Raw genomic sequence first — 26,595 nt, forward strand, 5'->3', positions numbered from 1 at the left:
GACCAATGAGGGCACGAGATAAGTTTGTGCACAGATGGAAGGCTGACAGGCCATCCAGTTATTTTAGCCGGGCCGCCTAAAATGATTGGTCGTGCTTTTTACAGTATTACGGCTTCCACAGATGACATTTTTTTATGGATTTTTTGTCAAAGCACTTAAGATATTCATTGCTATCGGGACGTCCAGTGTGTTTTTTGTGGATGAATTCCCCTAAGGGAGGGGGGGGGGGGCAGTCCATGTAAACATTTATAAAAAAAACACATACTTTTAAAAGACTTAAAATTGTCAAAACTCAAGAAATTGTGTTTTTCAAGGATGGTACAGTGGTGGTATGAATTTGGCTTTCTGTCAAACACCTTGATAGCTCTCTTGTACAGTTGTTGTATGGGTTTCAGGTTTGTGGCACAAGCAAACGACCAGTTTGTAAAACAGTATTCAATGTGGGATAGAATCATACAGTGGAGGTATGACTTTTCAGCATTGACAGTTAAGAAAGGTCTGATTTGTTTAAAATTTTGCAAGTTGAATTTAACGGTATTGGAGACTTTCTTGATATGTTTCTTAAATATTGATCCAAGATTCAAAGGCTTTATTGTCATATGCAAAGTAGCTACAGTGTAGATTTGGCAATGAAAATCTAAAGTCCGAGGCTCCACCACAATGCAACATAATATATTATAGACATTACATTTATTTTACAAATTTAAAAAACATAAAATAGTGCAAAAGAGTAGAATAAAATAGTGCAAGATTATTTTGCAAGACCAATGAGCAAGTAATGCAGAGGAATTAAACCTTATACATGTCCAAAATACAATTGTAAGTGAACAAGTAAATGCAGGAGTCTATATACATGTAAATGGAATAAGATAAACAAGAACATAATGTAGAATGAAATACGAGTTCTGACTTTACGAGCAGTCCTTGAAGGCGCCACACGTCTGGCTGGAAAAACAGTGGGTGGGGTTAGAGCTGTTTTCACAGACAGTGTACACAGTGTTCGCGGACATTGAATCTGAGCGGATAATCTCTGTAAGAGACTTTAATAAAAAACTACAGAATAATCGACGTGTGGATAAAACAGAAGCCGTTTTATTTTACCGGTTATTATTTAAACTGAAAGGTTGTAAGAGCAACACAACCCAGCACAGTCCTCTCCACTAGAATGGACGCGACTCCTGGGTAAAGTGAATGATGTCTCACGCTGTTTACCTGTCACTCCTGCTGCTCGTGCTATCGGATCATCAACAGGTGACCTCGCGCTCCCATGGCCCCCGGAACCAGCGTGGAGTTGGATCAGCCGGGCGGGCTTTAAACACCACACTGACCATGATGTACGAAAGCGACAACGATAAGGTCGGTGGGGTCAGAATAATACCTAATGATCTTTTTATTTGATTCAAGAAAATATATGTGTATATCAAACATGATATCAAATCAAAGTTTATTTATACAGCCCAATATCACAACACACGTTTGTCTCAGTGGGTTTCACAGATTAACAAACATAGCTGACAGTGATAAGAGATAAATAAAATGACAAGAAAATATTAAAAAGACAAGATAGAAAAATAGATACAAATAAAAAACAAAATAATTACAATAAATAAAATACCATAAAATCTAGGACTCAGTTGGACAAACATTGGGTAATCTTAAACCAGCTTTAACTATAATGCTTTATTTTATTTTTTTAAGGAAAGTCTTCAGCACACTCAAATACAAAACATTGACATCAGGGGTACATAGCTATATATACAGAGTAAAACATATATAAAGAAAATACATTACATTACATAACATGTTACTTGTTAGACGCTTTTATCCAAAGTGACTTGCATACATACTCAATACTGTGGACAATCCCCACAGCAGCAATTTGGGGTGAAGTGTCTTGCCCAGGGACACAACTGACTGCAGTGGGGTTTGAACCTCCCCTGATCCGAACACCAACGCACTAATCCACTGCGCCACACGCCTTAAATGCATTAAGGATATAAAGGAAATCGGGATAAAAACACATTTAGTTTTGATTGCCTGCCTTTTTAAAATATCTTTAATAGTGGTGCCATAGTGGAGCCTGTATGTGAAACTATGCAATATTTGGTTCAGTGCCAGTCCATTTCTTCTTGTGAATGTGACTACCCAACTACCAGATGATCAGGTTTTACTGCCAGTGCCAATTGTAACAGCATAGTTTGATTGAAGCGTACAGGTTGTCACATGATCAGTAGCAGACAGCATATAGAAACACCTTTCTACACACTACCTGGCACCCTTAACACTTTGTTAGGAACAGTTATATAATCGAATGAAACCCACAACAACATCTCGTCTCATATCCAACCAGAAGCTTTGGCCGGTTTCCAAAAGGTGTTACATTAACTCCATGTTTAATACTGAGGTTGTAGTTAGTGGTGGTGTTGTATTGATCTCTTAAATATTGTTAATGTGTTCTCCTTATTATTCTTATATTCTTCGTTAATCATGTTTGTAAATGTCACCTTTCTATATTATCTCTGGGTATTATTAGGCCCTGGATGTAGCTGGGCTGCTTGTTCTTTATATCATTATTTCATTTCTATACATATTCTTTGCGACAATGTAATGAAGTTCCTTTTTTTTCAAGCGGTTCATTTGCTGGAACATTATCTATGTCCTCCTTAGTGCCTGGTCTCAGTTCATATTATTCTTACATACTTTTTATGTTTGATCAAATCACAGCAAGGGGATGGTCTCTTTTTTTTCTTGGCAAAACATTACAAAGCTGCCACATGTAGTGTCTAGTGTGATACTTAACACAGCAAGTCACATTATTATAAAACATTATTCTGCCCCTGCCCCTTGTGATGTCTTTCACAATACTTGGAATTTTGGAAGTATTTATTATCATATGTATTAAGCCCTATAATGATGGGAGATGGCGGCTGTATAATTGTAGTCATTTAGACCTCTAAGTAGGAGAACTGATATGTGTCTTTCTCTGTGTGTGTACAGTGTGACCTTGTGATGAACGTCAGTGCTGCAGACCGCTGTGCGTTTGTGAAGAACACTCCAGACTGCAACTTGGAAGATGGCTTCCTCAACTACCTTAATCTGGCCTTCTGTCTGCTTCCTCCAAACCTCACACCCCTCACCATCACTCTCTGTGTAAGATGTGTGTGTAAGATGTGTGTGTAAGATGTGTGTGTGTGTGTGTGTGTGCAGCATGAAACTGCAGCTCAGCTCAGTTTTGAGGAAGATGACTTTGCTAGGAGGACTAGGAATGATCACACCTCTGTTTTACGACACTCAGGGTGTTTCTCAATGTCGAATACGCTTGCTTGGTAGCACATGTCTTCCGAGTCACTTGCTTCAGAAGCGAGGCAAGAATACTTTCTGGCATTCGGAAAACGAAGAGTGGAACAGGCGAGCAAGTGTGCAGGTGTGCGTCACATGAGAAGCCCCGCCTTACATTTGTCGCCACAGATTTGGGGAAATTGGTCCGTGCACAAAGCATTGTGGGGATTTACATACGCCGGGCTCGGTAGAATTCCAAGTATGCTGGACATTGGAACAGTCCTTCGGCGGCACTCGATGACGTAGTATGCTTGAAATAGTGGCTCTGGAGCAGCTTTACTCGACATTGAGAAACACCCCCAGTCATTTCACTTTCTGCTCAACTTGGGAACTTCTTGAATTGCATTTTTTTCTGCATGACAAATTGTCACACTGATAAATCAGTAAGCACATTGGCGGGGGGGGGGGGAGATTACATGGGAGATATCACAAAATCTACCAAGGATATTCTATATAATACATATAAAACATCCATGTTTCAGAATAGAAACAACAGGATCAGTGTAGTGAAACAAGGCCATGCTTATCAATGATTCTACCTGATAAGCTGATAGACTGCAGCAGCACTTATTCACACTCTTCTGCTTCTCCACAGATGATATGGCTGCTCTTTTTGTTCATCATTCTGGGACTCACAGCATCTAAATTGTAAGTTTCTTTGGTTGCTATTGTAAATATGTGTCAGACAAGTTCCCCTTTACAGTATGCGTGTCATGCATGCAAGCCTAAATAATTATAATTTGTTTCACCTATTGAGAGTGTAACCAGCCCCCATGTGCACAGTGCACAGTGCACACACATTTACAGCCTCAGTGGGGTCAGCCTTATAGTCACATGGAAAAGAGTCACATGACTGTCGAGAGATTTTCTCCATTGTTTCACTTGAGTTGTGAGATTTCCTCAAAGGAGGAAGGACAATTTGTTCTCATTCAAACTTCACCCACTGAACCCAATGCACTTTAGTAACTGTAATGCGTCTTCTTTAATATAACATTTCAGGAAGAATATCGTGTAGAAATTATGAGATGCTTTTCTTAGGATCATACTCACTTGTTTTTTTACCGTTTCTTCCCAGTTTCTGTCCCAACCTGTCAGCCATCTGTACCAGTCTGCACCTCACTCACAACGTGGCTGTATCCTTTATCTACATCTACGGCACTTTCCTCACAAGTTAACACTTTGATATACAGTATTTATGTTTAACGAGTACAAAGCCATTCCATAAGACGGATTATCCACCAACATAGACCAAGGTCACATATTGTACCAGCGAAAATCAAACAAATCAAACTGAAAATGAACTCTGCTGAGGCACCCGAATCTCACGCAGGGGAAAGGATCCAAATCCAGGCAAGAATATCCTTAATGGGCATTTATTTCTGATGATCTTATATCACACGACAATAGTACAATTAACAGATTTTCTATATATTCATTTCCTGCAGCCTTTCCTATGGCTTTTCTTAGTCAGCCTGGTAAAAAAAAAAAAAAAGATATGCTGGTGCAATGATCCCACCACCACCTGTCTCCAATTTATACCGATCACCAGGTGCCTAAAACGGCCTTCAAAATAAAAGCATAAACACTTTATTTTAACTAAATAATTGCAATAAATAATGATACATTTAATAAAAACAAAAACAGCAAGAAAATAAATGTTAGAGTATTAAGAAATACAAAATATATAAATAGCTCCAACAGAGATGGTTGTTGTTCCTCTCGTTACTTGTTGTTCAACTCATTATTTGTTGAGAACATGTTCCTTGACTGGTGTTTGTTCTGAGGGTGTGACGTTCCTCGCTCTTGGTAATGGTGCTCCGGACGTCTTCAGTGCTATGGCAGCGTTCTCCCACCCACACACTGCTGGACTGGCTGTCGGAGCCTTATTTGGTAGGCACAGTCTCACACACACACACACACACACACACACACACACACACACACACACACACACACACACACACACACACACACACACACACACACACACACACACACACACACACACACACACACACACACACACACCACACACACACACACACACACACACACACACAGTTTAATATGGAAACCTGGTTGATATGTCCCCCTCCACACACAGGAGCTGGTATATTTGTCACCACAGTGGTTGCCGGCAGCGTGGCGCTGGTCAAGCCTTTCGCTGTGGCCTCCCGTCCATTTCTGCGGGACGTCATCTTCTACATGGTGGCTGTGTTTTGGACTTTCCTCATGTTGTACAGAGGAACCACCACACTGGGAGAAACACTGGGTACACACAATGACACACACATAGTGTTTATACGGATTGACAATGTTGCATTCTTCCTCAGGGTGTTGCATATTGGTCCTTTTTTGGGAGGCATTTTTAACATGCACTTGGCTAATAATAAACAATCATCATTTTGTATGATTGAAATCACTTACTGGTTTCTGGCCTGGAAAGGTCCAAGGACAGAGAGTGTCACATACTGTACGAATTGTAAAGCCTAATGACTTGACTTAAATAATATACTAAATGTAACACACTCCATGGTATTGGTGGACTTCACTGCCTCAGCTCTGCTTCAGAGCCATTTCTTTGTTAGTTCTGGTTACCCGTTAACAGATTCAATGAGGCATAAGCCACATTTAGGCCAGAAAAAAAGTGAAGTTCCTCCTTTGTGAATGCCTGCAAAGTGTGTGCATGCGAGTGTTTTCTTGTTCTCGTGCCAACATCCGCAACATCCGCAATCTCATCTATTTTCTGACCAAATCTAACTCAGATTGCAGTTCAGACTCACTCAGCCGAATGTTTCTATGAAGTCTCTGGAAGCATATTTTAAAAATATTTTCACAAACAGTGGAAACCCCAGAGGTCCTTTTTTGCCAAGGACCCCTAACAATATAGAGAATATTCAGGGACCCCATATCAGGAACACTTGAGAAATGAATAACATTGATGTATATGTGTGCAGATCTTTTAGATCAAAATGTGATCTGAGCTATGATCGATTTAAAAATGTAAATACAAGTTGAACTTTAAAGCCTTTTGTTAAAAGCCCTACATTAAGAGTTTTAAGGGCAGTTTCACTTCAGTCTTTCAGTATGATCTTCACTTTGCTTCATTTCCTTTTTCCTAGGGTACCTTAGCCTCTATGTGGTGTACGTGTTGACAGTTATTATCAGTGCGTACATCTACAACCGGCAGAAACGTTTGATTAACTCCAGTGTGCAAAGTACTGCACAAATTCCAGGTTAGAAACACAAATACATTTACACCCACATCAAAATAAAAAATATGTTTACACATTTCCCATTGATGATATTTTTTGTCTTTGCAGCAGAGTTTCACTCGTCTGACTCGTCTGATGATGACGTTCCCTGCCTGAATGGAGGAACCGTCCAACAGGAGTACGGTAGGAATGCAACACGACAATTTAAGTTAATAAACACCAGGATTTCTTTTGCATGATCAGGACCATAAGCTGCACGTGCATGTGTGTTTCAGAGTCAGAGTACAGGCCACTTCTGCCCTACTCCGAGTCCACGAGTCAGATCCTGCTGAGCTCCATGAACCCGGTGGACAGCAGGAAGTGGAGGAGAAAAACCTGGAGCTGGAGGGCTCTCAAAATACTGAAGGTGGGTGGGCTGTGAAGCTCAATGTCTGAATGAATCTGGTTGGTACTGTAGGAGCCACATGTAAAGTATTTTCTGTGTTTGTTACGTCAACGGTCAAACCCATACCAGTTGCGCGTCAGACAATGTTTTTCTCTGTAGTCCCTCGCGGCACTTCTTTTTGGATTACTACAGCCGCAACAAGTACACCAAGTCAAATGAGTGAAAGTCTATTTAAAACTCTACTGTCTCATCAGACGCCCCTAGAGGTGGTGCTGCTGCTCTGCATCCCTGTGGTCGACCCCGATAAAGAAGACAGGAACTGGAGACGCCCGCTGAACTGCCTCCATCTGACCACCGCTCCTCTGGCCTGTCTGCTCACCTTCCAGTCTGGGGCCTGTAAGAGCAGCATGACATACTGAAGCAGCCATAATAAGATCAAATATACGGTTAAATCATTAGCCTGCCATTGTAGTTTTGTTTATTGAAGTGTGAAATGTGTTCCTCAACTAATGTCTAGATGCAGATTATCTGATCCAAGGGCAGTTTCCCGTCTGGCTGCTGATGCTCCTGCTGGGATTCTTCCTGTCTGCTATCGCCTTCTGCACCACCACTAATGACTCCCCTCCCAAATATCATTCAGTAAGTATTTCTTGAGATTAGAAAAGGAGCTAGCAATCTCCAAATATACAGGATATGAAGCTTTTTTTAGGGTTAATTAGTGTCACCTTCAGGTCAGGTCTCAAATGTAGAAGATGCTATTGTCTATAACTTTAACACAACTAAGAGTTTACAGCCATGTCTGCTCTGTGAGTCTCAGCGCTACACAACTAAATGCTAACATGCCCACATGCTAATATTAAAATGATATGTTTACAATGTTCACCAGCATTGTTTAAATGGTCAGCATGCTAGCTTTTGCTAATGAGCACTTAAAACGAAGGACAGTTGAGGCTAACAGGCATGTTGAGTTTTGCAGGAACTTTTAATAACCCAAAACTATTTATATAACATATTCTGGCAATACATTCATTAGTTGTTGAGATATGTCAGGCATGTTCACAGTGGTTGACTGAACGAAATGACATTGCCATCCCTATAGCCATGTTGCTAGCATGGCTTAAAATAAATGCAGTATGTATTCATCACAACTTATTTATCATTAGAGTAAATTATAATTTTATTTTTCCAGATTGGATAAATGTAGGGTTTAATCCATGGTTGTGTTTCTCTTCTCCAGCTGTTTTCTCTGCTGGGCTTCCTGGTGAGTGCGTTGTTGATCAGCGCAGCCGCCTCAGAAGTGGTCAGTCTTCTGCACATGCTCGGTGTGGTGCTGAGTCTCAGCAACACCGTGCTGGGACTCACTCTGTTGGCCTGGGGCAACAGCGTAGGAGGTGAAACTCATTGTTTACAAAAATATGAGTGTACTTTAAATTTTTAGCACATAATGTATAACTTCTTCTTTTTTTTTTCAGACTGTTTTTCTGACATCACCATCGCCCGGCAGGGTTACCCACGGATGGCCATTTCTGCCTGCTTTGGAGGCATCATTTTCAGTATCCTTTTTTATAAAATCTATCAATCTAAAGACATCACATACAGTATGTGTAAAGGTGGTTGGGAATAAATGCTCCTTGACTGTTTCCCCTTCAGACATGCTGCTTGGAGTTGGTTTAGGAGGTCTGATGCAGATGGTTGAAACACACAATGATGTGCAGGTAATCACAGGAGTCCATAGTTGTTGTTTTTAACACAAACCATTAAGATGCAAAGTCTTTCTATTGGATCTAACAACCTTTGTCTCTTTCTCCTCCTCAGTTTGAAACAGATGGTTTGACGTGGGTTCTTGCAGTATCACTGGGTTTGTCTTTGGTTCTGTCCTTCGTCATCGTTCCTATGAGCCGGTTCCACTTGGGTCGAAACTACGGGATTTTTCTCCTCGTCTTCTACGCGATCTTCCTTATCATTGCGCTGCTTACAGAGTTTGGAAAGATACACTTTGTGTAGATCTGACTACACAACGCCCTTCAGTAAAGCAAAATGACACACTGGAACAGATTCAGCCTCTGCCGGGCATAATGTGAAATCTGTATTCATTCAACAACAGAAACCTGCACATGCCAAACTGGCAAATCAATAAGACTGAGACTTCTCTGCTCAGGGAGAGCTGAAATTATTACACTGTGCCTTTTATTAAACGTTTTGTTTGTGCTGACTGGATCTGGCACTTTGGGAGTCCAGAATGAAAACACAGGTTGTAAAAATGTATACTTTAAAACATTGTGAATTTGTCAAATATACTGAGAATCAAAATGTTAAAATTACCTTGTACAAAACTGCTTTACGGGCATTAAATAATTTTGGTTTGGTATTTGTTTTACAGGTCGTGGTAATGCTATGCTGGTCTGTGTTGTATGATACATTGTAGGTCAATTAGCAGTTACCAGCCATATGATAGTACAGCAAAAATACATAAATGCACATAACAACTCAAACAAAATCCCTTCTTACTAACACATCACAGAATAAGAAGTTATAGAAAAGTAAAATACTTTGAATCCGTTTAACATTAGTTAGGAGATACACTGTTATTGTTGCATTGGGTTGAGCTAAAAGGATTGTTTGTACTTTTGGTCTTAAGAGAACTTAAATGTAGTGTCTGTTGATACTGATCAGAGGAGCCACTTAACTAAGGCATCGGGGTTTAAGCACTACAGGATTTTCAGGAGGTCACAAATGGCCTTCAGCAGTATACGTAATATCAGTCTTTGAAAAGGACATCAACGCTTCACTGGTCCAGCAACAGGCCAGCACTGCTGTCTTTCTGTCTTTAGTGACGCGTCTTCATCAACTCGTCTCCCTCTCACGTCAGTCCAAAAGACTAGTTTCCCACTGTGGCAAATGGAGAGAGTGGGGGAACTGGAGAAGACCTGGAGTGATGGGAGCTCCTCTGCATTTAAAAACACTGAGATGGTGCTGTGTATGTACAGTACTGCTTGCTAACTATGTGTTAGTTGACGCTGTGGAGTCCAGTCTGTGCATTGAGCTGAGGCTCGGGGAAGGAAGACGGGTCAGAGACGGGACTGTCCGGATCCTGACCCGGGCTTTGGTCCAGCTCAGGCAGGTTTTCCCTCGAATACTCTGTATACCACTCTTGCTGAAACGAGACGTACAGAAGGTAAGGAGATTTTTTTGGTTAGAAAAGTTCCCTACATAGTGAATTGGTTAATTGTTCTCTTTTAGCATAGGGTCCAGTGGCCCATCGTTTATGAAAGATAAGGAGATAATTCTGTCCCACAATTCCTTGTATCAGCAACATTTTAACGGAGATGGCAGACCAAAGTCTATAACGACTGTCTCATAATCACGTAGCCTAGTGTAAGTGCCGTCAGATTACTAACACCACTTCTCCTGAATCCTTATGATTTCTCCTTTATGTCATACCTTAGCCTCATTACATTTTCCATTGAGCTAAAAGAAAGTTGGTAAGGAAAAGCAATAGGACACAGTTTTTAAATCTGAATTATTTCTTCAGTTTCTTACCTGTATCTCCTCCTCGTACATTTTCATGCTTAGGTCACTCTTGGTCCTAGACCTGCGGCCCAGGTACACCAGAGACGTATGCTGTGCACAGCAAAGCAGGAGGGAGTTCATGTGAGGAGAAGGAGTGTGTGTGTGTGTGTGTGTGTGTGGTGTGTGTGGTGTGTGTGTGGTGTGTGTGTGTGGTGTGTGTGTGTGTGTGTGTGTGTGTGTGTGTGTGTGTGTGTGTTGTGTGTGTGTGTGTGTGTGTGTGTGTGTGTGTGTGTGTGTGTGTGTGTGTGTGTGTGTGTGTGTGTGTGTGTTTTTTCTTACCCCTCCCCTGTCCATAGCCTGTAGGACTCCCTGTAGAGAGCTGAGCGAGGACATTCCTGGGCACGTCTGTTTGAAAAGCTCCAGAGTGGCCAGAGCCTCATCCCTACTCACCTCGACTTCGAACACTATCCCGTTTTCATCTAAAGAAATAAGAGCACACACACAGACAGAATGACTCACTTTCATTAGGAAGGTTTTTGTTCAGAGCAAAACATAAATTATCTTGCTTTGCATCTATTTATTGTACTACGTTTTTTAGTTTATTTTGTAAACACTTGTCTTTATTATTTTTAATGCTAAATAGGTTTTTTCACATTTTCTTTTTATTATCGTTATATTTTCAACCTTCTCTTACAACTTATTTTCTTATGTTGTTTATGTTTCCAACATCGTACACCAAAGAAAATTCCTTGTACATGTAAACGTACGTGGCAAAAAACTTGATTCAGATTTGCCATGCAAGAGTTCCTTCCTTCGGTATATTTCCCAAAACATCAGGGAGGGTAGGATAGTTCTGCATCTCTCTCTATGTCCTGACAGGCTCCATACATTTGGCGCCATGTTATTGTTTTTGATTGGTTCTCTTGTTTCAATTTGCACCAGTTTCTCACCCTCTGGGTTCTCCACTGGTTCCCGGTTCTTGCGGCTGTAGTTCATGCGGAACACAAACGCATCCAGAATGAACGCTACGATGATGGTCATCACCACCTGGAGAAAATCAAAATGACAATCATTCACAGTCACACTGACGCACAGATAAAAGCAGGAATGCAGTGTTTACTTCCAGACACAAATCACAAACACACATGACTACACTCACCATGGTAACTATGTAAAAGGTCATGAAGTAGAGCCGGCTCCAGTGCGTCGTCATAGAAGTGACTCCTTCCTGTGGGAGAGTGAAACACACTCTGATCAATGACAAGGCTGCAGAGTGGGGTCGGATGAAAGACCACCAATACATGACTTCATCTTACCATTGTAATGTACCAGTTGTTGACCACAGTCAATTCAAAAAGAGTCACTGGAGAAAAAAACGACAAATTAGATAACTGGAAAACGTACACATCTAAATAAATATTACTGATCCCGTTTTTGAGAAGAATTGTTAATGTCATAGCAGCTTAGAGCAAATACAACAAATATCAGGAGCACAAACTAAGTCTGCATCAACTAAAGGTTCAAATAAATGGAAATGATTCAGGTTTCTTATATTTAAGTGATGTGTCTTTGGTCATCAGTAGGAACGAAGGAGCTGCATGAAGCACAGACAGACGGGAAGTTGTAAAGTACCGATGGACTAACGCACATTCATGGGATTCCTTAACAATCCCAACAAAGAATATCTCCAGCATTTTTTAAAGAAAGATTACCAAAGCTGCTGAGAATGTTGTTGAAGTTGTTGAGATAATAGTAGCCTTCTTGCAACACTGTTTTGTTGCCAATCGTGACGTTTCTCAGTCTGTAGGAGTCTGCCACTGTGCTGGTGCTGAGAAAAGAAAAACGAATTTATCCTCTTGAGCCAGCAGGTATGAAAACATGCAGAAGATCAAAGTTACTGCCTATTTATCCAAATCTCCCAATGTGGATAAAACTGAAAAATGACTTGCAGTTACTCGACTCACTTGCAGCAGTTGGGGTAAACCACATCTGCAAAGAACTCCATCCCAACGATCGCAAAGGAGTAGTAGAAGATGATTAATGTCAAGCCCAGACTGGCCATCCTGGGAAAGAGCTCGAACATGGTGTCCAACACATTACGATACCGCTGCTTTATCTTAAACAACCTGAGAAAGACAACAGACACAACAGTTTAACATAAAGAAAAACTGTGAAATATAAAGTTCATAATACTCTTAAGAAATAAAAGCGTACCGGAGCAGCTGAAGTGGTCTGAGGACTACGATGAAGTAAAACGGCTCCATATCAAAGGCAAGAGCAATCAGACCGAGGAAGGCAAACAACGTCACAGTGAAGTCAAACCTGGACATGCATCACAGTGAGCATTAATGTCAAAAACACACAAAACCAGGACATTTAAAATAAATTTAAGTTGTGTTTTCACAAAATATCCACATCAAAGGCACAGTGAGAAAGATGTGTAGGTTGCAGTTTGTAAACACTTAAACTTGGCTTCTTCTCCTCTTGTCTTTGTCTGCTTGGTTTTTCACCTCACTATAATTTGCATGTTTTTATGGGCAGTGTCCACCATTTGCTTAGCTTCTTCTTGGAAGCGCGTTTAAGATATAGCACCAGGTTAATTCTTTTTTTTTTAGGAGGTTGAAACCAAGATATTTCCAGAACACAGCAACATAAAAAGAGAAAAGTGGAGGGGGAGTATTTCAATCTATAAATTGTATTTAAAATCCTTCTCATTGTGCCTTTAAAGTTTCAGTAAGAGCACTGAATCCAAATGTACAGATATATATTCTTATGCTCACTGTGGAGCTGGGCATTACCTGTCTACAATTCTGACCTCTATGGATTCAGTACTCTCTGAATATGTAAATCAATCGACCCAGTATCCAAGTTATTACTCACAGATTCCACCCAGAGCTGATATAAGCCATCGGCCCCAAACCAGTTATTTTCAACAACACCTCTACACCATAAACTAAAAATGGAAAGACAGAAGCAGAGTTAGTATTGGTGTAAGTGAATGTAAACAACTTTCATTCTTGACACCCTCTATGACCAATTCATTAACATATGATCATTTTCTGTGTGAGTGGGAAACAGCACTAAGAGTACTCACTGGTTAGAAAAACGATGTAACTCCAGGGAACAAATCTGGACCAGGAGAATCCACCTGTATGAGGACAGGAAGATGAGTGATCTGTAGTTCAAAACACTTTGCTTCAATCTTCTGTGTTTATCATCAGGAAAGATCTTACTATTCAGTGAGTATGTCTCCACGAGGATCCATACGCCATTGATGGCCACCACCACACCTGCAGCAAGAGAGAAGATAAAACAAGTTTATGATTAGAGACTTTGCATCCATATCTCTGGGACCAGCTGGGAGAATGTAAATGATATCACTTACACATGGCGTATTGAAAGGCCTTCGACTTCACGAGCAGGTTGATACCTAGTGAAGTAAAGAAGAAAGGGCTCTGAGAGTAAGAACTTAAGACACAGGTTCCTCCAGAAGAAGAGGAGGAAAAGAGACTTGCCTTTGAAAATGAGGAAGGTCGTGTGTGGAAGATCATCAAACCAATGTTCTCCACTGCGTCGTGCCTAGAACACACACATAGCTTTACATTTAAAAAGTACAACAAAAAAAATAGTGAAATATAACTGCACATATGTAAGGCTACTCACCTTCCATTTAAGGCCAGTGACCTCATAGAACTTATAAAAGTCCTGTAGACTGAAGCAGAGCAGACATATTAGCTTGATGTGTGCAATAATCAATGTTCTGTAAACTGTCAAAAACACATGCTTAACAGGTGAAGATCTACCAATGGCCACAAGGAGGGGCTATTGGTGCCATGCTTCAATATGTCATTCTGTTGGACAACCGTTTACCAAGTTTAATTTGATTAAAATCCAATTATCATGTTTAAATGTAAGTGTAGCACAGTCTGTGGATACATATGTGTAAGAGGTCACACACTTGTTCATGTGGCTGAAAGTAAAACATTAACATTGAGGAGCATTCACATTTTAGTTTGAGGCAGTTACCTGAGCATCGGAGCCCCTGAGGTGTTAAGAGCTTTATATGTGAGGAAGCGGTCTCTTGCAGACATCCGTGGTCTGTAAAATCGCATGAGACCATCAAACTGTTTTAGTGTCACACCTGACGGCCTCTGTTGAGAAAACAACAACACAGTGTTTGTGAGTGCTTCATTTTAAATAAATAACTTGCACCAAATAAACATAGGTGAGGGCTTACCTGCCGGCTAACTAACAGCTGAAAGGCATGGTCGATAGCGGAGCGTTTGTGAAGTAAAAGAGATTTAAACTTCATCTTCTCAACGTCATTAAACGTATCGAACACAACTGCCAGGAGCTGTGGGGGGAAAGAGAAGGGAGGCTGATGAGTGAACATGTTTAAAAAAAAACACTTGAAATAAGCCATATCTTATTATAACTGAGGTATTAGAAGTGGTGGAAACAAAGTACCAGGTTCATGATGAAGTAGAGCTCTATGGAGAGGTAGACAATGAAGAACACACAAGACCAGCGGTTCTTGGAGTAGGAAGGCATCATCACATCAGGGAAACTACAAGAAAAAGGGAAACATGAGAAACTTAAGTCATGAGGCATAACATTAAAACTGTGGAATCAGCCAAAACACATGTGGTGAGGGGAAATAAGACAACATTTATGATGAGCTCTGAAAGCAGGAAGTTCTGCTTGCATGGCATGTATGTAAAACTGGAACAGAAACGTGAACAGTGCTTTGTGTTCGGCTGTGCTTACTTTGCTGTGGTGACCAGCACAAACAGACTGACGAGGCTGTTCTCCAGGGTGCTGAAGTACTGCGGCGAGAGCACAGGCTTTAACACAGAAACCTGACACCAAAAAATCCCCAGACTAACACAACTCAGATAAACTCATGTCGGACACTAAAGACTCAACATACCGGGTCCGTTTTGTTCGGAGAGAAAAGGCAGAAACCTGGAATGAGACAACAGGATAGTAATGCACACAGAGTAACAGGAAATAATGTTTTTTTTTAAATTCCACAAAAACCAAAACCCCCCCAAACTAGTTTCTATGTTTCTGTTTTCCTTTGCATTCTTACCCAACATAGCAAATATAACCATGAAGAAAAGCAGCAGTAGCAGGATGTCAATGAAAGGTGGGAGGGACTGGAAGATCTGTCGCAAGTTTCTGATTGGATAAAAGAAACATTAGTCAGTACAATGAATGGTTTAACAGTGAAATATCTGATAATGTTTAAGTGGGAGAAAATCATGGACAAATGGAAAAGGGAGATTACTTTGAATTAAGCAATTTACAAATAGGTGATTCAAACTGACCATCAGTGAGCAGTCAAGTACATTTACAACAAATTGTGTACATTAAACTAGCTGAAAATCCTATTTGGCCATGAATTTGACCTGACTGGGTGAATGTGTGATGTTTTGGTCACGTGTACCTGCGCACAGCACCACAGTATCTACAGTCCACCAGGAAGATTGGTCTGAGAGCTCTGGTCACTCTCACGTGAGACGTCTGTCTGATCAGAACCACAATGGCCTCCACAAACTGTAGCAGCAACACACACGTCTGAACAAGGAGGAGAGACGTCATGAACACGAATGTGCAGTGGACCAGACCATTTGATGTAAAGCATCCAGCATGCTGAAGTAACTAAAGCTGGGCTGCACAATGAATCCACACAACCAAAATAATAATTTAATAATTAATTCCACCACGAAACACGGTGCTTACAGTCTGCTTTTTGGCAGAGAATTCAAAGATGACAATAGAAAAGCCTGCATTACTTTTCAAGAAAAACTAAAACATGACACATCACAAACTGTGGGAAATCCCCATCAGCTGTTAGACAGGTTATCCTTTAGCGAATCATCATATTGACTGTTCTGTCTACATGAAAACAATGCGGACAATCATTTAAAAAAAATTGTGTTCTTAAGAATTATAGGAGAAATCAGGATTCCAATTTTGAGTTGAAAAAATGTTGATTCTCATTTTTACCAGAACTCTGCAGCACTTCTATAATGTCATCAGAAAGACCCCATCATGGATCAGTTACCTTCACCATGGTCCTCTTGTGTCGTATGAAGGTATGGAAGCCTAACCAGCGCAGTTTCATGCATAGCTCGAACGCCACCATAACCAGAGCCAGCAGCTCCAGAGTGGCATGGACCTGCAGAGGGATCAAAAACACAGGGGCTTTTAGAGGGAGCTGTGTTTATAAGCGTGTGTGTGTGTGTGTGTGTGTGTGTGTGTGTGTGTGTGTGTGTGTGTGTGTGTGTGTGTGTGTGTGTGTGTGTGTGTGTGTATGTGTGTATGTGTTTACTCACGTAGACGTCCAGACGCAGTGAGGGCACAGCGGGGGCTTCACACAGCGACAGCATCATCAGCAGCAGGCCTGTCAGCAGCTCCATCATGTAGAACAGGTGGTTGTGGGCAAACAGGTACGCTGCCAATGCCTTAGGGTTTCGAGGATGGGTGAAGAACTTATCATTGTTCTCTCCCTCCTGTGTGTGACATTTAAAGGACGCATTTAAATCGCATAATGTCCGTTTTTTTCCTCTTATTGAATCAATGTCCCACCACTCTGCAGCAGTATCTGACATTGTGGTATGATGAAGCAGTGACACATTTTCCTGTACTTCATAGAAGACAATGTTGTGGATGTGTGGTAAATGTTATCTGTTTACAAAGTTGTACCTTTTAATTAATTCATGCGATAGAGCAATCTTTTTTACGATCTCAGTTTTGTTTCCACAAACAAGTGTGTATGCACACAAGAATGCAGGTTGATTCAAACTGATTCATCACCAGTAGGTAGTGGTAATGTGCGCGAGCCTGACACTCATTGCAGACCGCAAGTTAACCGCAAGTTTACCTTGACTTTCTAATGCCTTTTTTGCCGAGGTTCAAGGCATTGACTACAGACAAACAGCCAAGCCAATATGTATGTATTGAATGTGTGAGTGTAGTGTATAAAGCGGCGCCGTTTGCCGACAGGCAAGGCAGGCAAGTGCTTGGACCAGAAGGGGGCCCCCAAAGAAGGTAGATTAAGAAGGTCCACAGCAACGACAACATGAAACACCCTTTCATTTACTGCAACGACATGTCGGGAAACCCCCTCAAGGTGGCTCCATGCATAGCGCGCCATAAAAAACGGTTTCGTTTCGGGGGGGGGGGGGGTGACTTTACTGGCATTGATCCGGACCAGTGACCTTGTATAAAGTTCACAAGTGGACCTTTAATAAAAAAGTTTGAGTACCCCTGCCCTAGCCCTGCATTTTATTATAAAGTTGTGTATATTTACAGACTGTTGCAAAAACTAAGAAGCTTATAAACATCAGGTTTAAAACTAAAAGAGCTTTACAAAAAAGTAAAAGTAATGTTTGGAGTTTTATTTTAGTTATTAATTTGTATTTTTTGTCCAAGAGATGCTGATTTGAAACCGTTGTTACATACAGTTACGGCATTTCCTGTTTCTGCCGGAGAGAGGGGAGTTTGCATGGATGGATAATAAGAACGGGAGTTTGTCCCAAAGCTTGCCGCTGTATTTACTCCCTCCATCTGACAGGAGGGAGCCTCGTTGAACTGCGAGTGTCACTCCACGGAGTTCACTCCGTCACGGAGGGGGAGTGTGTAGGGTTAGGGTGTAGGGCGTGGTTTGGGATTGGGCCATAGTGTTTTAAAAATCGTCAAGCATTCAAAACACTGTCAGGCCTGAAGAATAGACACAATTCGTTTTGAGACAAAACACTAAATGTAAAACAATACCTATAAAAACACACTTAACATCATTACACATGAACTGTGCAACTCCTTCAAACTATAATGATTTACAAACAACAATAAGATGATTTTACCATGAAATTCCTCATTTGTGCTTCCCTATTTCACTACTTTATTTATATATACTTTGAAATTTGAATGAGTACAAAGTTTACCCATCACATGTAGTACAGTGAGGAGGATGCAATAAAAACCATTATATAACCATGTGGACTCAGCAGTCTGGCACACTCAGTAACTATCACATGACACACTTTACTGCTCCTGGGTACCTGCAGGTAGATGGCCGCCTCTTGGAAGTTCATCTCCCAGCTCTGCCGTAAGGACGCATTTTGGGCTCTGTGGAGTTGTGGCCCGGGCGTTGAGATCACAGCATTGTTCACTATGTCATAATTTCCTCCTCCTCCATCTGGAAGAAACACGTAAGTGTCAGTTTATTAATACATGATGTGGAAAAGAACAAAATAACAATGAAGTTGTTCCAATATGGGTTACACAATCACACAGACACAGTACATAGAGGGTCCTACCAATGCAGTCTAGTTCGAACTGTAAGGCATACGAGGAGATCACTACTGGAGTCCCGCTGTGAGTCTGATCTTCATGGGAATCAGCTGCCTGTCCGCATATGCACTCCATTGATCAGTTTGTCTGAGTATCGCTGCTGTATGAATGAATACAAGTCCCACAGCACAAGTGTGTGTGTGTGTGTATGTGTGTGTGTGTGTGTGTGTGTGTGTGCGCGTGTGTGTGTGTGTGTGTGTCATTCACAGTGCACTGGTCTTGTTCCAGCATTCACACACATCTGGAGATACTAAGGGCCAAACATTCCAGGCCTGATTCAAACTCCAGACACAAAGTCAGGATGAGAGTCCTTACAGATCCAGAAATATTCAAACTAAAACGGGGGATCAAAGTGACACTGGAAACAAAACACCTTTTAAAAGCTGTTGACAGTGCTTAAAAAGTTATTTTCTGACAATTGTCTGCTTCTATAAAAAAAGTGACTTTTACAATCGCCTTAATGAGAGATACTGTCACCAGTGACAGTAAAACGTTACTGCCATAGCCACACAGATTGAACTTTAAACCCCGGGCATACAGTCAGTAAGAAAATGCCGTGTTTGCACTGATTTCACATTGTCTAAACCATCCCCTTCCTGGCATAGACAGGATACAGGCACCACTCAGATAAACCAAAAAGAGGAATTAATCCTGTGATACAACAAGGAGAATGACTTACTTCAAAACACAGGGATGACATCTAAATATGTAATAACACTGAAAAAGCAGTAGCATATTAGGACAGAATGAAGAATTACAATTATTATTTTATCTCATAACCTGAAATTATAGATTAAAGCAAGATCCTTCTTTAGTATAAATCAGTTTCTTTCTTAAAAAAAGCAATCCCTCCATTTGTCTTCCAGCAGCTGCATACTTCAATCCTATGCGAGTCTATCTGGGTGTTCTTCACATGTACTGTGCATCACATGTCTCGGCTTCTGTCCTTGGAATAAAACATAGAGGAGATTAAATGAGTCTCTGAAAAGCAGTCACACACTGTTCCTGTAAACTAGGACAGCAGCAGCTGAGATGTGAAGATCAGATTCCTGTCCAGCGGCAGCCTGGCTGTTATCCTGACAGAAGAACACCGTGTGTCAACCCCTCATTTGTTAGAGAACAATAATATGTTGTCCCAGTCAAAAACACGTTGGGGTCAGGCACACAGAAGCACAAATAGGCTCAGCAGTAGGACAAATACAATCTAGTTTTGTGGTGATCTCAAGGGTCCTGACCACCAGCAGTTAAACTGAACTCCACAAGTGATTTGTCACTGAAGGGATACAATCCAGCCTTCGTTCTCAGTGTCCAGGTTCAAACTCCCTCTTTTTGCAGAAAGCTCCAACAGCAATCAGAAAGAACAGTATGATACTTCCTCCCTGTCCACCACTACCAAATATCCTGAGGACAAAAAAAAAAAACTTCTCCTCTCTTCCTGTTCAGCTCCAGAGCAAGAGTAAATGCTTCAGTTTGCTCACACACAAACACACTTACACACAGGCTGCAGACATTCACACACAACACACACATGCGGTCCATGAGCACCAGGGAGGGGCGGGGGGGTGCACCGGTGTGCTGAGGCAGCAGGTTCTCAGACGGGTCATTTTGTAGCTTGTATGTGAGGAACACAAAGGCAGCAGGATTATTATGTTGAGTTGATGCATGGATACCCATACGTACTTTGAGCGCACACACACATGCACACTCACATGCACACTCACACGCACACACACACACGTGACCTCCAAGCATAGTGGAAAAATCTCTTCTCTCCGTTACAGCAGCAGGGCCTGGATGTGCAGAATGTATGCAGCTGACTGTAAACAACATTAAACGGCTATGACCCGGCTAGTGCACATCTGGTGAGTAGACAAGCTTATATATATCACAATATACTGCAATAATAGCCTAGACAAAAATACTAAATACTCTTCTATAAATAACACTTTGCAGTTATATGAATACAAAACAATGGAGCCAAAACATAGAATAAAACACCAACGACACCTAAAATGATTTTAGACAATAATTGAACATTGTACAACACTATGAGATTTGTTTACGACATACTAATTTATGACTTTTATTTGTGCATACATTAGGATTTTTTTAATGAAATTATATTTGATATGACATCATTTTTTTTTATCGCACACAAGACATTTATACGACATATCATATATACATTTATACTATACTATGACTTTGTATGAACACAATACAAAGGATGTAAGGTGTGTTTTTTGTGACATAGCATAATATGACTTATATATGATATTTTGTGACAGGTAGGAATGTTAAGTAAACTGCCACAGTGGTAAGTGAGGAAACACTTGATTTTAAACCCTGATAATCTTCATGGAGGGGAGATAGAGTGCAAAGATGGTAATATGCTCAGAGGGATTTTGACTTTAATTCTAGGCCAACATATTAAACTCTGCCATAATATTATATTATTATAATAAGAATGACAGAGGTGGTTGAAGTACTCAGATATTGTACTTAAGTTAAAGTAGAAGTACCAGAGTGTAGGAATACTCTGTTACAAGTATATGACCTGCATTCAAAATATTACTCAAGTTAAAGTACAAAGGTATTATTAGCATCAAAATATACTTAAAGAACCAATAGTAAAAGTACTCATTATGTGCTTTTCAGAATAATATATTATATGTTTTGATTATAATTATTGATGCATTGATGTTAACAAAAGCTGGTAGAGGTAAAAGATAGTTTTACATTATATATAATATTAATGATATTAAATAAATGTAGTGGAGTGAAAGAACATGATTTACTTCTGAATTGTAGTGGAGTAAAAGTTTAAACTCACAAAAAATTGAAGTAGAAGTCTTCCAAAATGGTAGTTAAGTTAAGTACAGTACCGGAGTAAATCTACTTAGTTACTTAACACTGAATATGGCAGGTATTAGCAACACCAGTGTCCACGGTCATGGGCCCGGCCAAACAATAGTCTGCATTGTGGGGATATGACACAACTCACTTTCGTCTCCTCTCTCGGTCTCCTCGCTGAGCAGACCGCTGTTTGCTTCGTCCCATGTTAAGATGAGAGGCACATCGTCGTCTGACTCCATGTTAGCAGATAAACAGGCTTAATGTAAATAGAGTTGTCTAATCCACCCACAGGCTAAATAAGTGCGCGGTTTGTTCCGCAAAGACAACTGCACATCTTGGGTGCTCGCTGTTTAGCAAACAAACAGAGGACTTTTCAGGCAGTGCTAACTGAGACAGAGCTAAGTAGAAGTCATTTAAAACAGGAACTAGCAGCTTTTAGGTTGTTAGCAGCTGACAGGGCCCGCGGGTTGATGGTGTTGTCCTGTCACATCCACTGGATCACTAACTGCTGTCTGTTTGCATCACGGCGGCATCATCACAAAGCTTTAATGCTGGATAACAGATGTTCTGATAACACCAAACCTACAAATAAGTCCTCCGATTCTATATCGATAAAGATAAATCCTTCCTCAAACAACACTATCTGACACTTATCAACGACACTAAAAGAAAGCTCTACAGCACAGATGATACTGTGGTATCAACAAACATTCGCGACACCGAAACATTTCACGGCAGCCGGCAGAGTTGCCAACCTTTCAAAATAAAAGTCAATCATTTTAAAACAATGTTGTAAAAACATGTGTTAAAACAATTAAGTCTTTTTATTTTTTCACAATTAATTATATATTCAAAACAGACCATAGGTTGATCATGTTTTTTTCCCCAATTAGATTTGCCAGTGTTTTGTCTACGGTGGTATCTTAGCAACATGTAAACAATATTTTTCGTCTGAGACCAACAAGTAGACAGGTAAGAGCTTTACTAGTTTATATGTCAATATATATATATATATATATATACACAAACATCTAAAGCAACAAAAGCTCAAGGATTTAGTGTCATCCTCGTCAATTTTAAATACATTTTAAAAAGCAACATAGGTGTAGTATCAGTATGTTGTCTAGCCTGAATGTACACACCCTAATGCGCACTTATTTGATCAAACGTAGCTTTAACTAATGGGTCTTTTCATCTTTATTATTCTCATTATGCATTTATTATTATTACAATTGTAATTGTTTGATGTACTTATTTATTTTATAGATTTTATTATGTTATTGTATTTATTCGTTTTGTCCCATGTCATCCTATATTTTACAGAGGGATCATTATTTATGTTATTGAATGTATTGTTTACTTTTCATTATACCTGTTTTACCCCCTTGTGTCCCTTGAATTGTTAAATTACGCTTTATGCTGCATGTGTGCAAAAAAAGGTTTGACCTGAAGTGAATTTCCCGTTTTTTGTTTTAATTTGTGATCTGTGTCATATTGTCAAAGCACTTTGAGCTGCACCTGGTGTATAAAAAGTGCTATACAAATAAGATTTATTATTATTCATTACTATTAATAACTGCAAATACTGTTTATAAATAACATGCTTACAATAGTTACTATATAGGCCAATGACTTGAGGCTGCCGTATATCAAGAAACAATCAATTTTATTTGTTTCTACTTGTTGAGGTCAGACATACCCTGTAGGCACACTTATTGTAGAACATCTAATTCAGAATAATGAATCATATATTTTGGGATTAAGGCTTTAATGTTGCAGACACTTAATTTGTTGTTGTTGCTATACAGTAAGCTAGCATGTGAATATCTCCAAGCATCATCTTTGTACTTAATGCATCATGATTTGATCTTTAAAGACAGTAACTACAGCTATCTGAACATGTAGTGGAGTGGAGCACAACATGTGCCCATGGGATGCAGTGGAGAAGAAGTGTAGCTGGATTTAAAAATACTCATGTAAAGTCCCTTAAAATTGTACTAACAGTACTGAAGTAAATAGTTACATTCCACTAGTGGGGATAATATTGTAAGCCAATATTGTATGTCAGTATACAAAGGTTACAACATTAATCTTTTGCTATTCTTGACTGTTTTCCTACCATTTAGTGACAGTATGTCTGCAAAGAGGTCCACAGTGCTGGGAAAGACAAAGACCCAATTAGAAGAAGCTCCAGAGAACAATGAAGTGCCACAGAGGAAGCCGCTCTCCCTTGAAGCTAAACGCATCTTAAACATGTTGGAAAACTGCATTAGTGGAGTTGAGTTTGTAGCAATGCTGCCTGCTCTCCTCCAGTTAAACACTCTTTCTAGTGTGGTGGACAAGGACTTGAGTATGGCTCTTCAGGAGCATCAACTATTAGAGAAAAGACTGGAGACATTTGAATGTCTCATGCAGGGGTCAGACGGGGAACAAGGGAGAGAAGTTGGCAAGGCCATGGCTCGACTTGAGAAGGACATCAAGAATTCTTTGAGGGATCTGTTAAGGCTGGCAAGAGCCCATCCTGATGCCATTTCTGGTTTGAAGGCAGAGCTAGGTAAGACGCTCGCTGTAGGGGAGAGTGAGTACAAACTAATTACAGGGCTTGAGAAGTTTCAGAGCTGTGTGGTTGAAACGCTGCTGACCAGTGTGGAGGAGGAGCTAAATGATCAGCTGGATCTCCAAAAGTCTTCATACCAAAACCACCGTCTGGAGATCCTAGCTTTAAAGCAAGAAAAACAAGCAATATCCATGGAGCAACAAGATGCAGAGGTGAGGCAATACATTGAATGTTGAAAAAAAGAGACCCTCATGAAATAAATCTAATCTAAGAAATGTATAACTTGCTTAAATGCAGCTAGATAAGAAAGAAAAATCTCATCATCATATTTTTGCCCCTTTTGTCATCTCACCTCTCCCATCGTTGTTTTTGTATCACAGATCTTTGAGAAAAATGAAGAAATCAAACGCTGCCAAGGTTATCTGGAAGATAACAACAGACATAAGGCAGGTATTTCACTTCTTCCGGTCCAGCAGAGCCAGGTGCATACTGCATCAAAGATGAAGAAGGCCGGTAAAACACAAGCTATTGATCAACCGAACATTCTGCTCAGCAAGTTGATCTTTGAAAACAGGCAGGCAGAGAGAGTAATCCAAGAGGTACGTTTAGTGTATCTAACACATCACAATAAACGTACAAATATATTTTTATTATAACATAACGGTCTCTGTTCTTTTTCCTTGGCAGAAAATTGAAAAGGTGGAGACAGAAATTGAAAACTTGCTTTATACCTTTGACACGGAAATGGAAGAAAAACAGGTACCATTTCAGACTAACGTGCCGCTACCAAGTGCCCAAAATAACTGGAAAAATATATGTGTATACTCTGGATAAAAGCTCTTGTGCCTGTGAGGCTATATTCAGGGTGATAAACATACAGTCTGGTCTTGACCCCAGATATGATATTTTAACAAAATAATCTGAACACAGAGTCCTTTTACAAGCTTTTTCCTGGAGCCTTCGGCTGCATCTCACAGTCTTTCTCGGCTTAGTTTTGGTCAGTCTCCATACTCTGATGGAGAATGCTTGTTTAGATGATCATTTGACTACTAGATTGAGGATATTTTGTAAATGTGTCATCCTGTTCGATCATATAATAATATAAAACACAGATAATCCTCACATAAAAGAAGCTGAAACCAGAGGATATTTGCTATTTTTACTTGATAAAACAACTGAATAATCAATTATCCAAATATGTGTCAATTTATAATAATAATAATAATACATTTTATTTTTAGGCGCCTTTCATGACACCCAAGGACACCGTACAATTTGTTAAAAAAAAGAAAACGCTAATAGGCAACAGAACATGATAAAAAAACAAACAGGAAATCATGGAGGAGACAGTCAAGTGGACTCAAATGAAACATATAATGGGGAGCACTACAGTGGGTAGGCAGATTTGAACAGGTGGGTTTTTAATTGGGATTTGAATATGGTGATTGTGTCTGACTGTCCGATGTGCGGTGGGAGGGCGTTCCAGAGTCTGGGAGCAGTGCAGCTAAAAGCCCGAGCACCCATGAATACATACAACAATTTATGTTGTATTTATCAATTTTTTAAGCTATAAAACACCAATCTGTGTGTCTTTGCTTTGAAATGCATTCCCCAATTGTATAAAATAAACAAAAATGACGGCCTTAGAGCATGGCATAAAAGGATTTATACCTAAATTACGCCGTTTGTGATTTCAGGATGCTCAAATGGCTAATGTTTCGAAACACTTTATCACATTTCTGATTTTACTTTAACTTCCACCATCCCATGTCTCAGGCTAAGCTGGATTTGAACAGAATGTATTATGAAAAGGAGGACGAGGAGCTGAAAACGCTGGAGAAACTCTTCTCTGTCCTAGAGGTCGAGTGCAACCAGATCAAAGAGAAGCGTCGGCTGGCAGAAGAGAAGAGAAAGAAGGAGGCGAAGGAGCTGGAGCTAAAGACCAAAGCTGCAATTATGGCACAAGCCTGGTGGAGAGGCTACAGTACTCGCAAGGCCTTAAAAAACAAGGGCAAAAGCAAGAAGGCCAAAAAAGGAAAAGGCAAAAAGACCAAATAAGTCGCTGACTGGTTTAATTACTCAGATGCACAGGGACACACCCTACCTGAACGTTTTTGGATGTTTTATTTAAAATATATAAAGATTCTGTTGAGCAAATACCATTATACTTCACATTCAGAGTGTGTTTGTCATGTATGTTATTTTTTTAATGAAGTTCTATATGTTTTAAACTCAAACAGATGTTTTAAACACACAACACAAAGGACTGCGTTGGTTTGTTAAATGTATATAATGTCTTGCTGCAAACATTATCAAACTATGCAGATGCCCACAGATGCACCTGTTGGACAAACACCTTTATATCTCTTGTA

General features: G+C 40.2%; 3 protein-coding genes across 6 annotated transcripts; 2 read left to right on the top strand and 1 right to left on the bottom strand.

The window, feature by feature from the left end:
* The first annotated feature begins 973 nt into the window (after positions 1–973).
* slc8b1 (solute carrier family 8 member B1) lies at positions 974–9,307 on the top strand. Of its 2 annotated transcripts, none has more exons than XM_034122349.1 (15): positions 974–1,356; positions 2,998–3,150; positions 3,935–3,987; positions 4,415–4,472; positions 5,124–5,229; positions 5,444–5,611; positions 6,462–6,575; positions 6,663–6,737; positions 6,830–6,960; positions 7,194–7,335; positions 7,457–7,578; positions 8,177–8,330; positions 8,412–8,492; positions 8,590–8,654; positions 8,755–9,307. In XM_034122349.1, the coding sequence occupies exons 1-15, from the start codon at positions 1,192–1,194 to the stop codon at positions 8,941–8,943; spliced, it is 1,776 nt and encodes a 591-aa protein (XP_033978240.1). In that variant the 5' UTR covers positions 974–1,191; the 3' UTR covers positions 8,944–9,307. The 2 variants fall into 2 exon arrangements, with proteins under 2 accessions (XP_033978240.1, XP_033978241.1); XM_034122350.1 differs by having other exon boundaries at positions 6,666–6,737.
* tpcn1 (two pore segment channel 1) lies at positions 9,109–22,391 on the bottom strand. Of its 2 annotated transcripts, none has more exons than XM_034122348.1 (26): positions 21,815–22,391; positions 18,519–18,655; positions 16,791–16,967; positions 16,520–16,633; positions 15,899–16,029; positions 15,542–15,630; positions 15,380–15,414; positions 15,217–15,275; positions 14,917–15,016; positions 14,687–14,803; positions 14,476–14,600; positions 14,113–14,161; positions 13,965–14,028; positions 13,835–13,879; positions 13,683–13,739; positions 13,544–13,597; positions 13,330–13,402; positions 12,664–12,771; positions 12,414–12,575; positions 12,162–12,277; positions 11,766–11,812; positions 11,609–11,677; positions 11,400–11,496; positions 10,789–10,928; positions 10,480–10,560; positions 9,109–10,093 (listed from the first exon to the last, which is right to left on the bottom strand). In XM_034122348.1, the coding sequence occupies exons 1-26, from the start codon at positions 21,903–21,905 to the stop codon at positions 9,947–9,949; spliced, it is 2,484 nt and encodes an 827-aa protein (XP_033978239.1). In that variant the 5' UTR covers positions 21,906–22,391; the 3' UTR covers positions 9,109–9,946. The 2 variants fall into 2 exon arrangements, with proteins under 2 accessions (XP_033978239.1, XP_033978237.1); XM_034122346.1 differs by lacking the exon at positions 21,815–22,391 and adding an exon at positions 18,777–18,983.
* Positions 19,190–26,479, top strand: iqcd (IQ motif containing D). 2 transcript variants are annotated; one of them, XM_034122352.1, is made up of 6 exons: positions 19,190–20,672; positions 22,560–22,638; positions 23,793–24,435; positions 24,604–24,822; positions 24,911–24,982; positions 26,000–26,479. In XM_034122352.1, the coding sequence occupies exons 3-6, from the start codon at positions 23,800–23,802 to the stop codon at positions 26,279–26,281; spliced, it is 1,209 nt and encodes a 402-aa protein (XP_033978243.1). In that variant the 5' UTR covers positions 19,190–20,672; positions 22,560–22,638; positions 23,793–23,799; the 3' UTR covers positions 26,282–26,479. The 2 variants fall into 2 exon arrangements, with proteins under 2 accessions (XP_033978243.1, XP_033978242.1); XM_034122351.1 differs by lacking the exon at positions 22,560–22,638.
* Positions 26,480–26,595: the final 116 nt, after the last annotated feature.

Source organism: Trematomus bernacchii, unplaced genomic scaffold, assembly GCF_902827165.1.
Source record: "Trematomus bernacchii unplaced genomic scaffold, fTreBer1.1, whole genome shotgun sequence".
NCBI classification, from domain to species: Eukaryota; Metazoa; Chordata; class Actinopteri; order Perciformes; family Nototheniidae; genus Trematomus; species Trematomus bernacchii.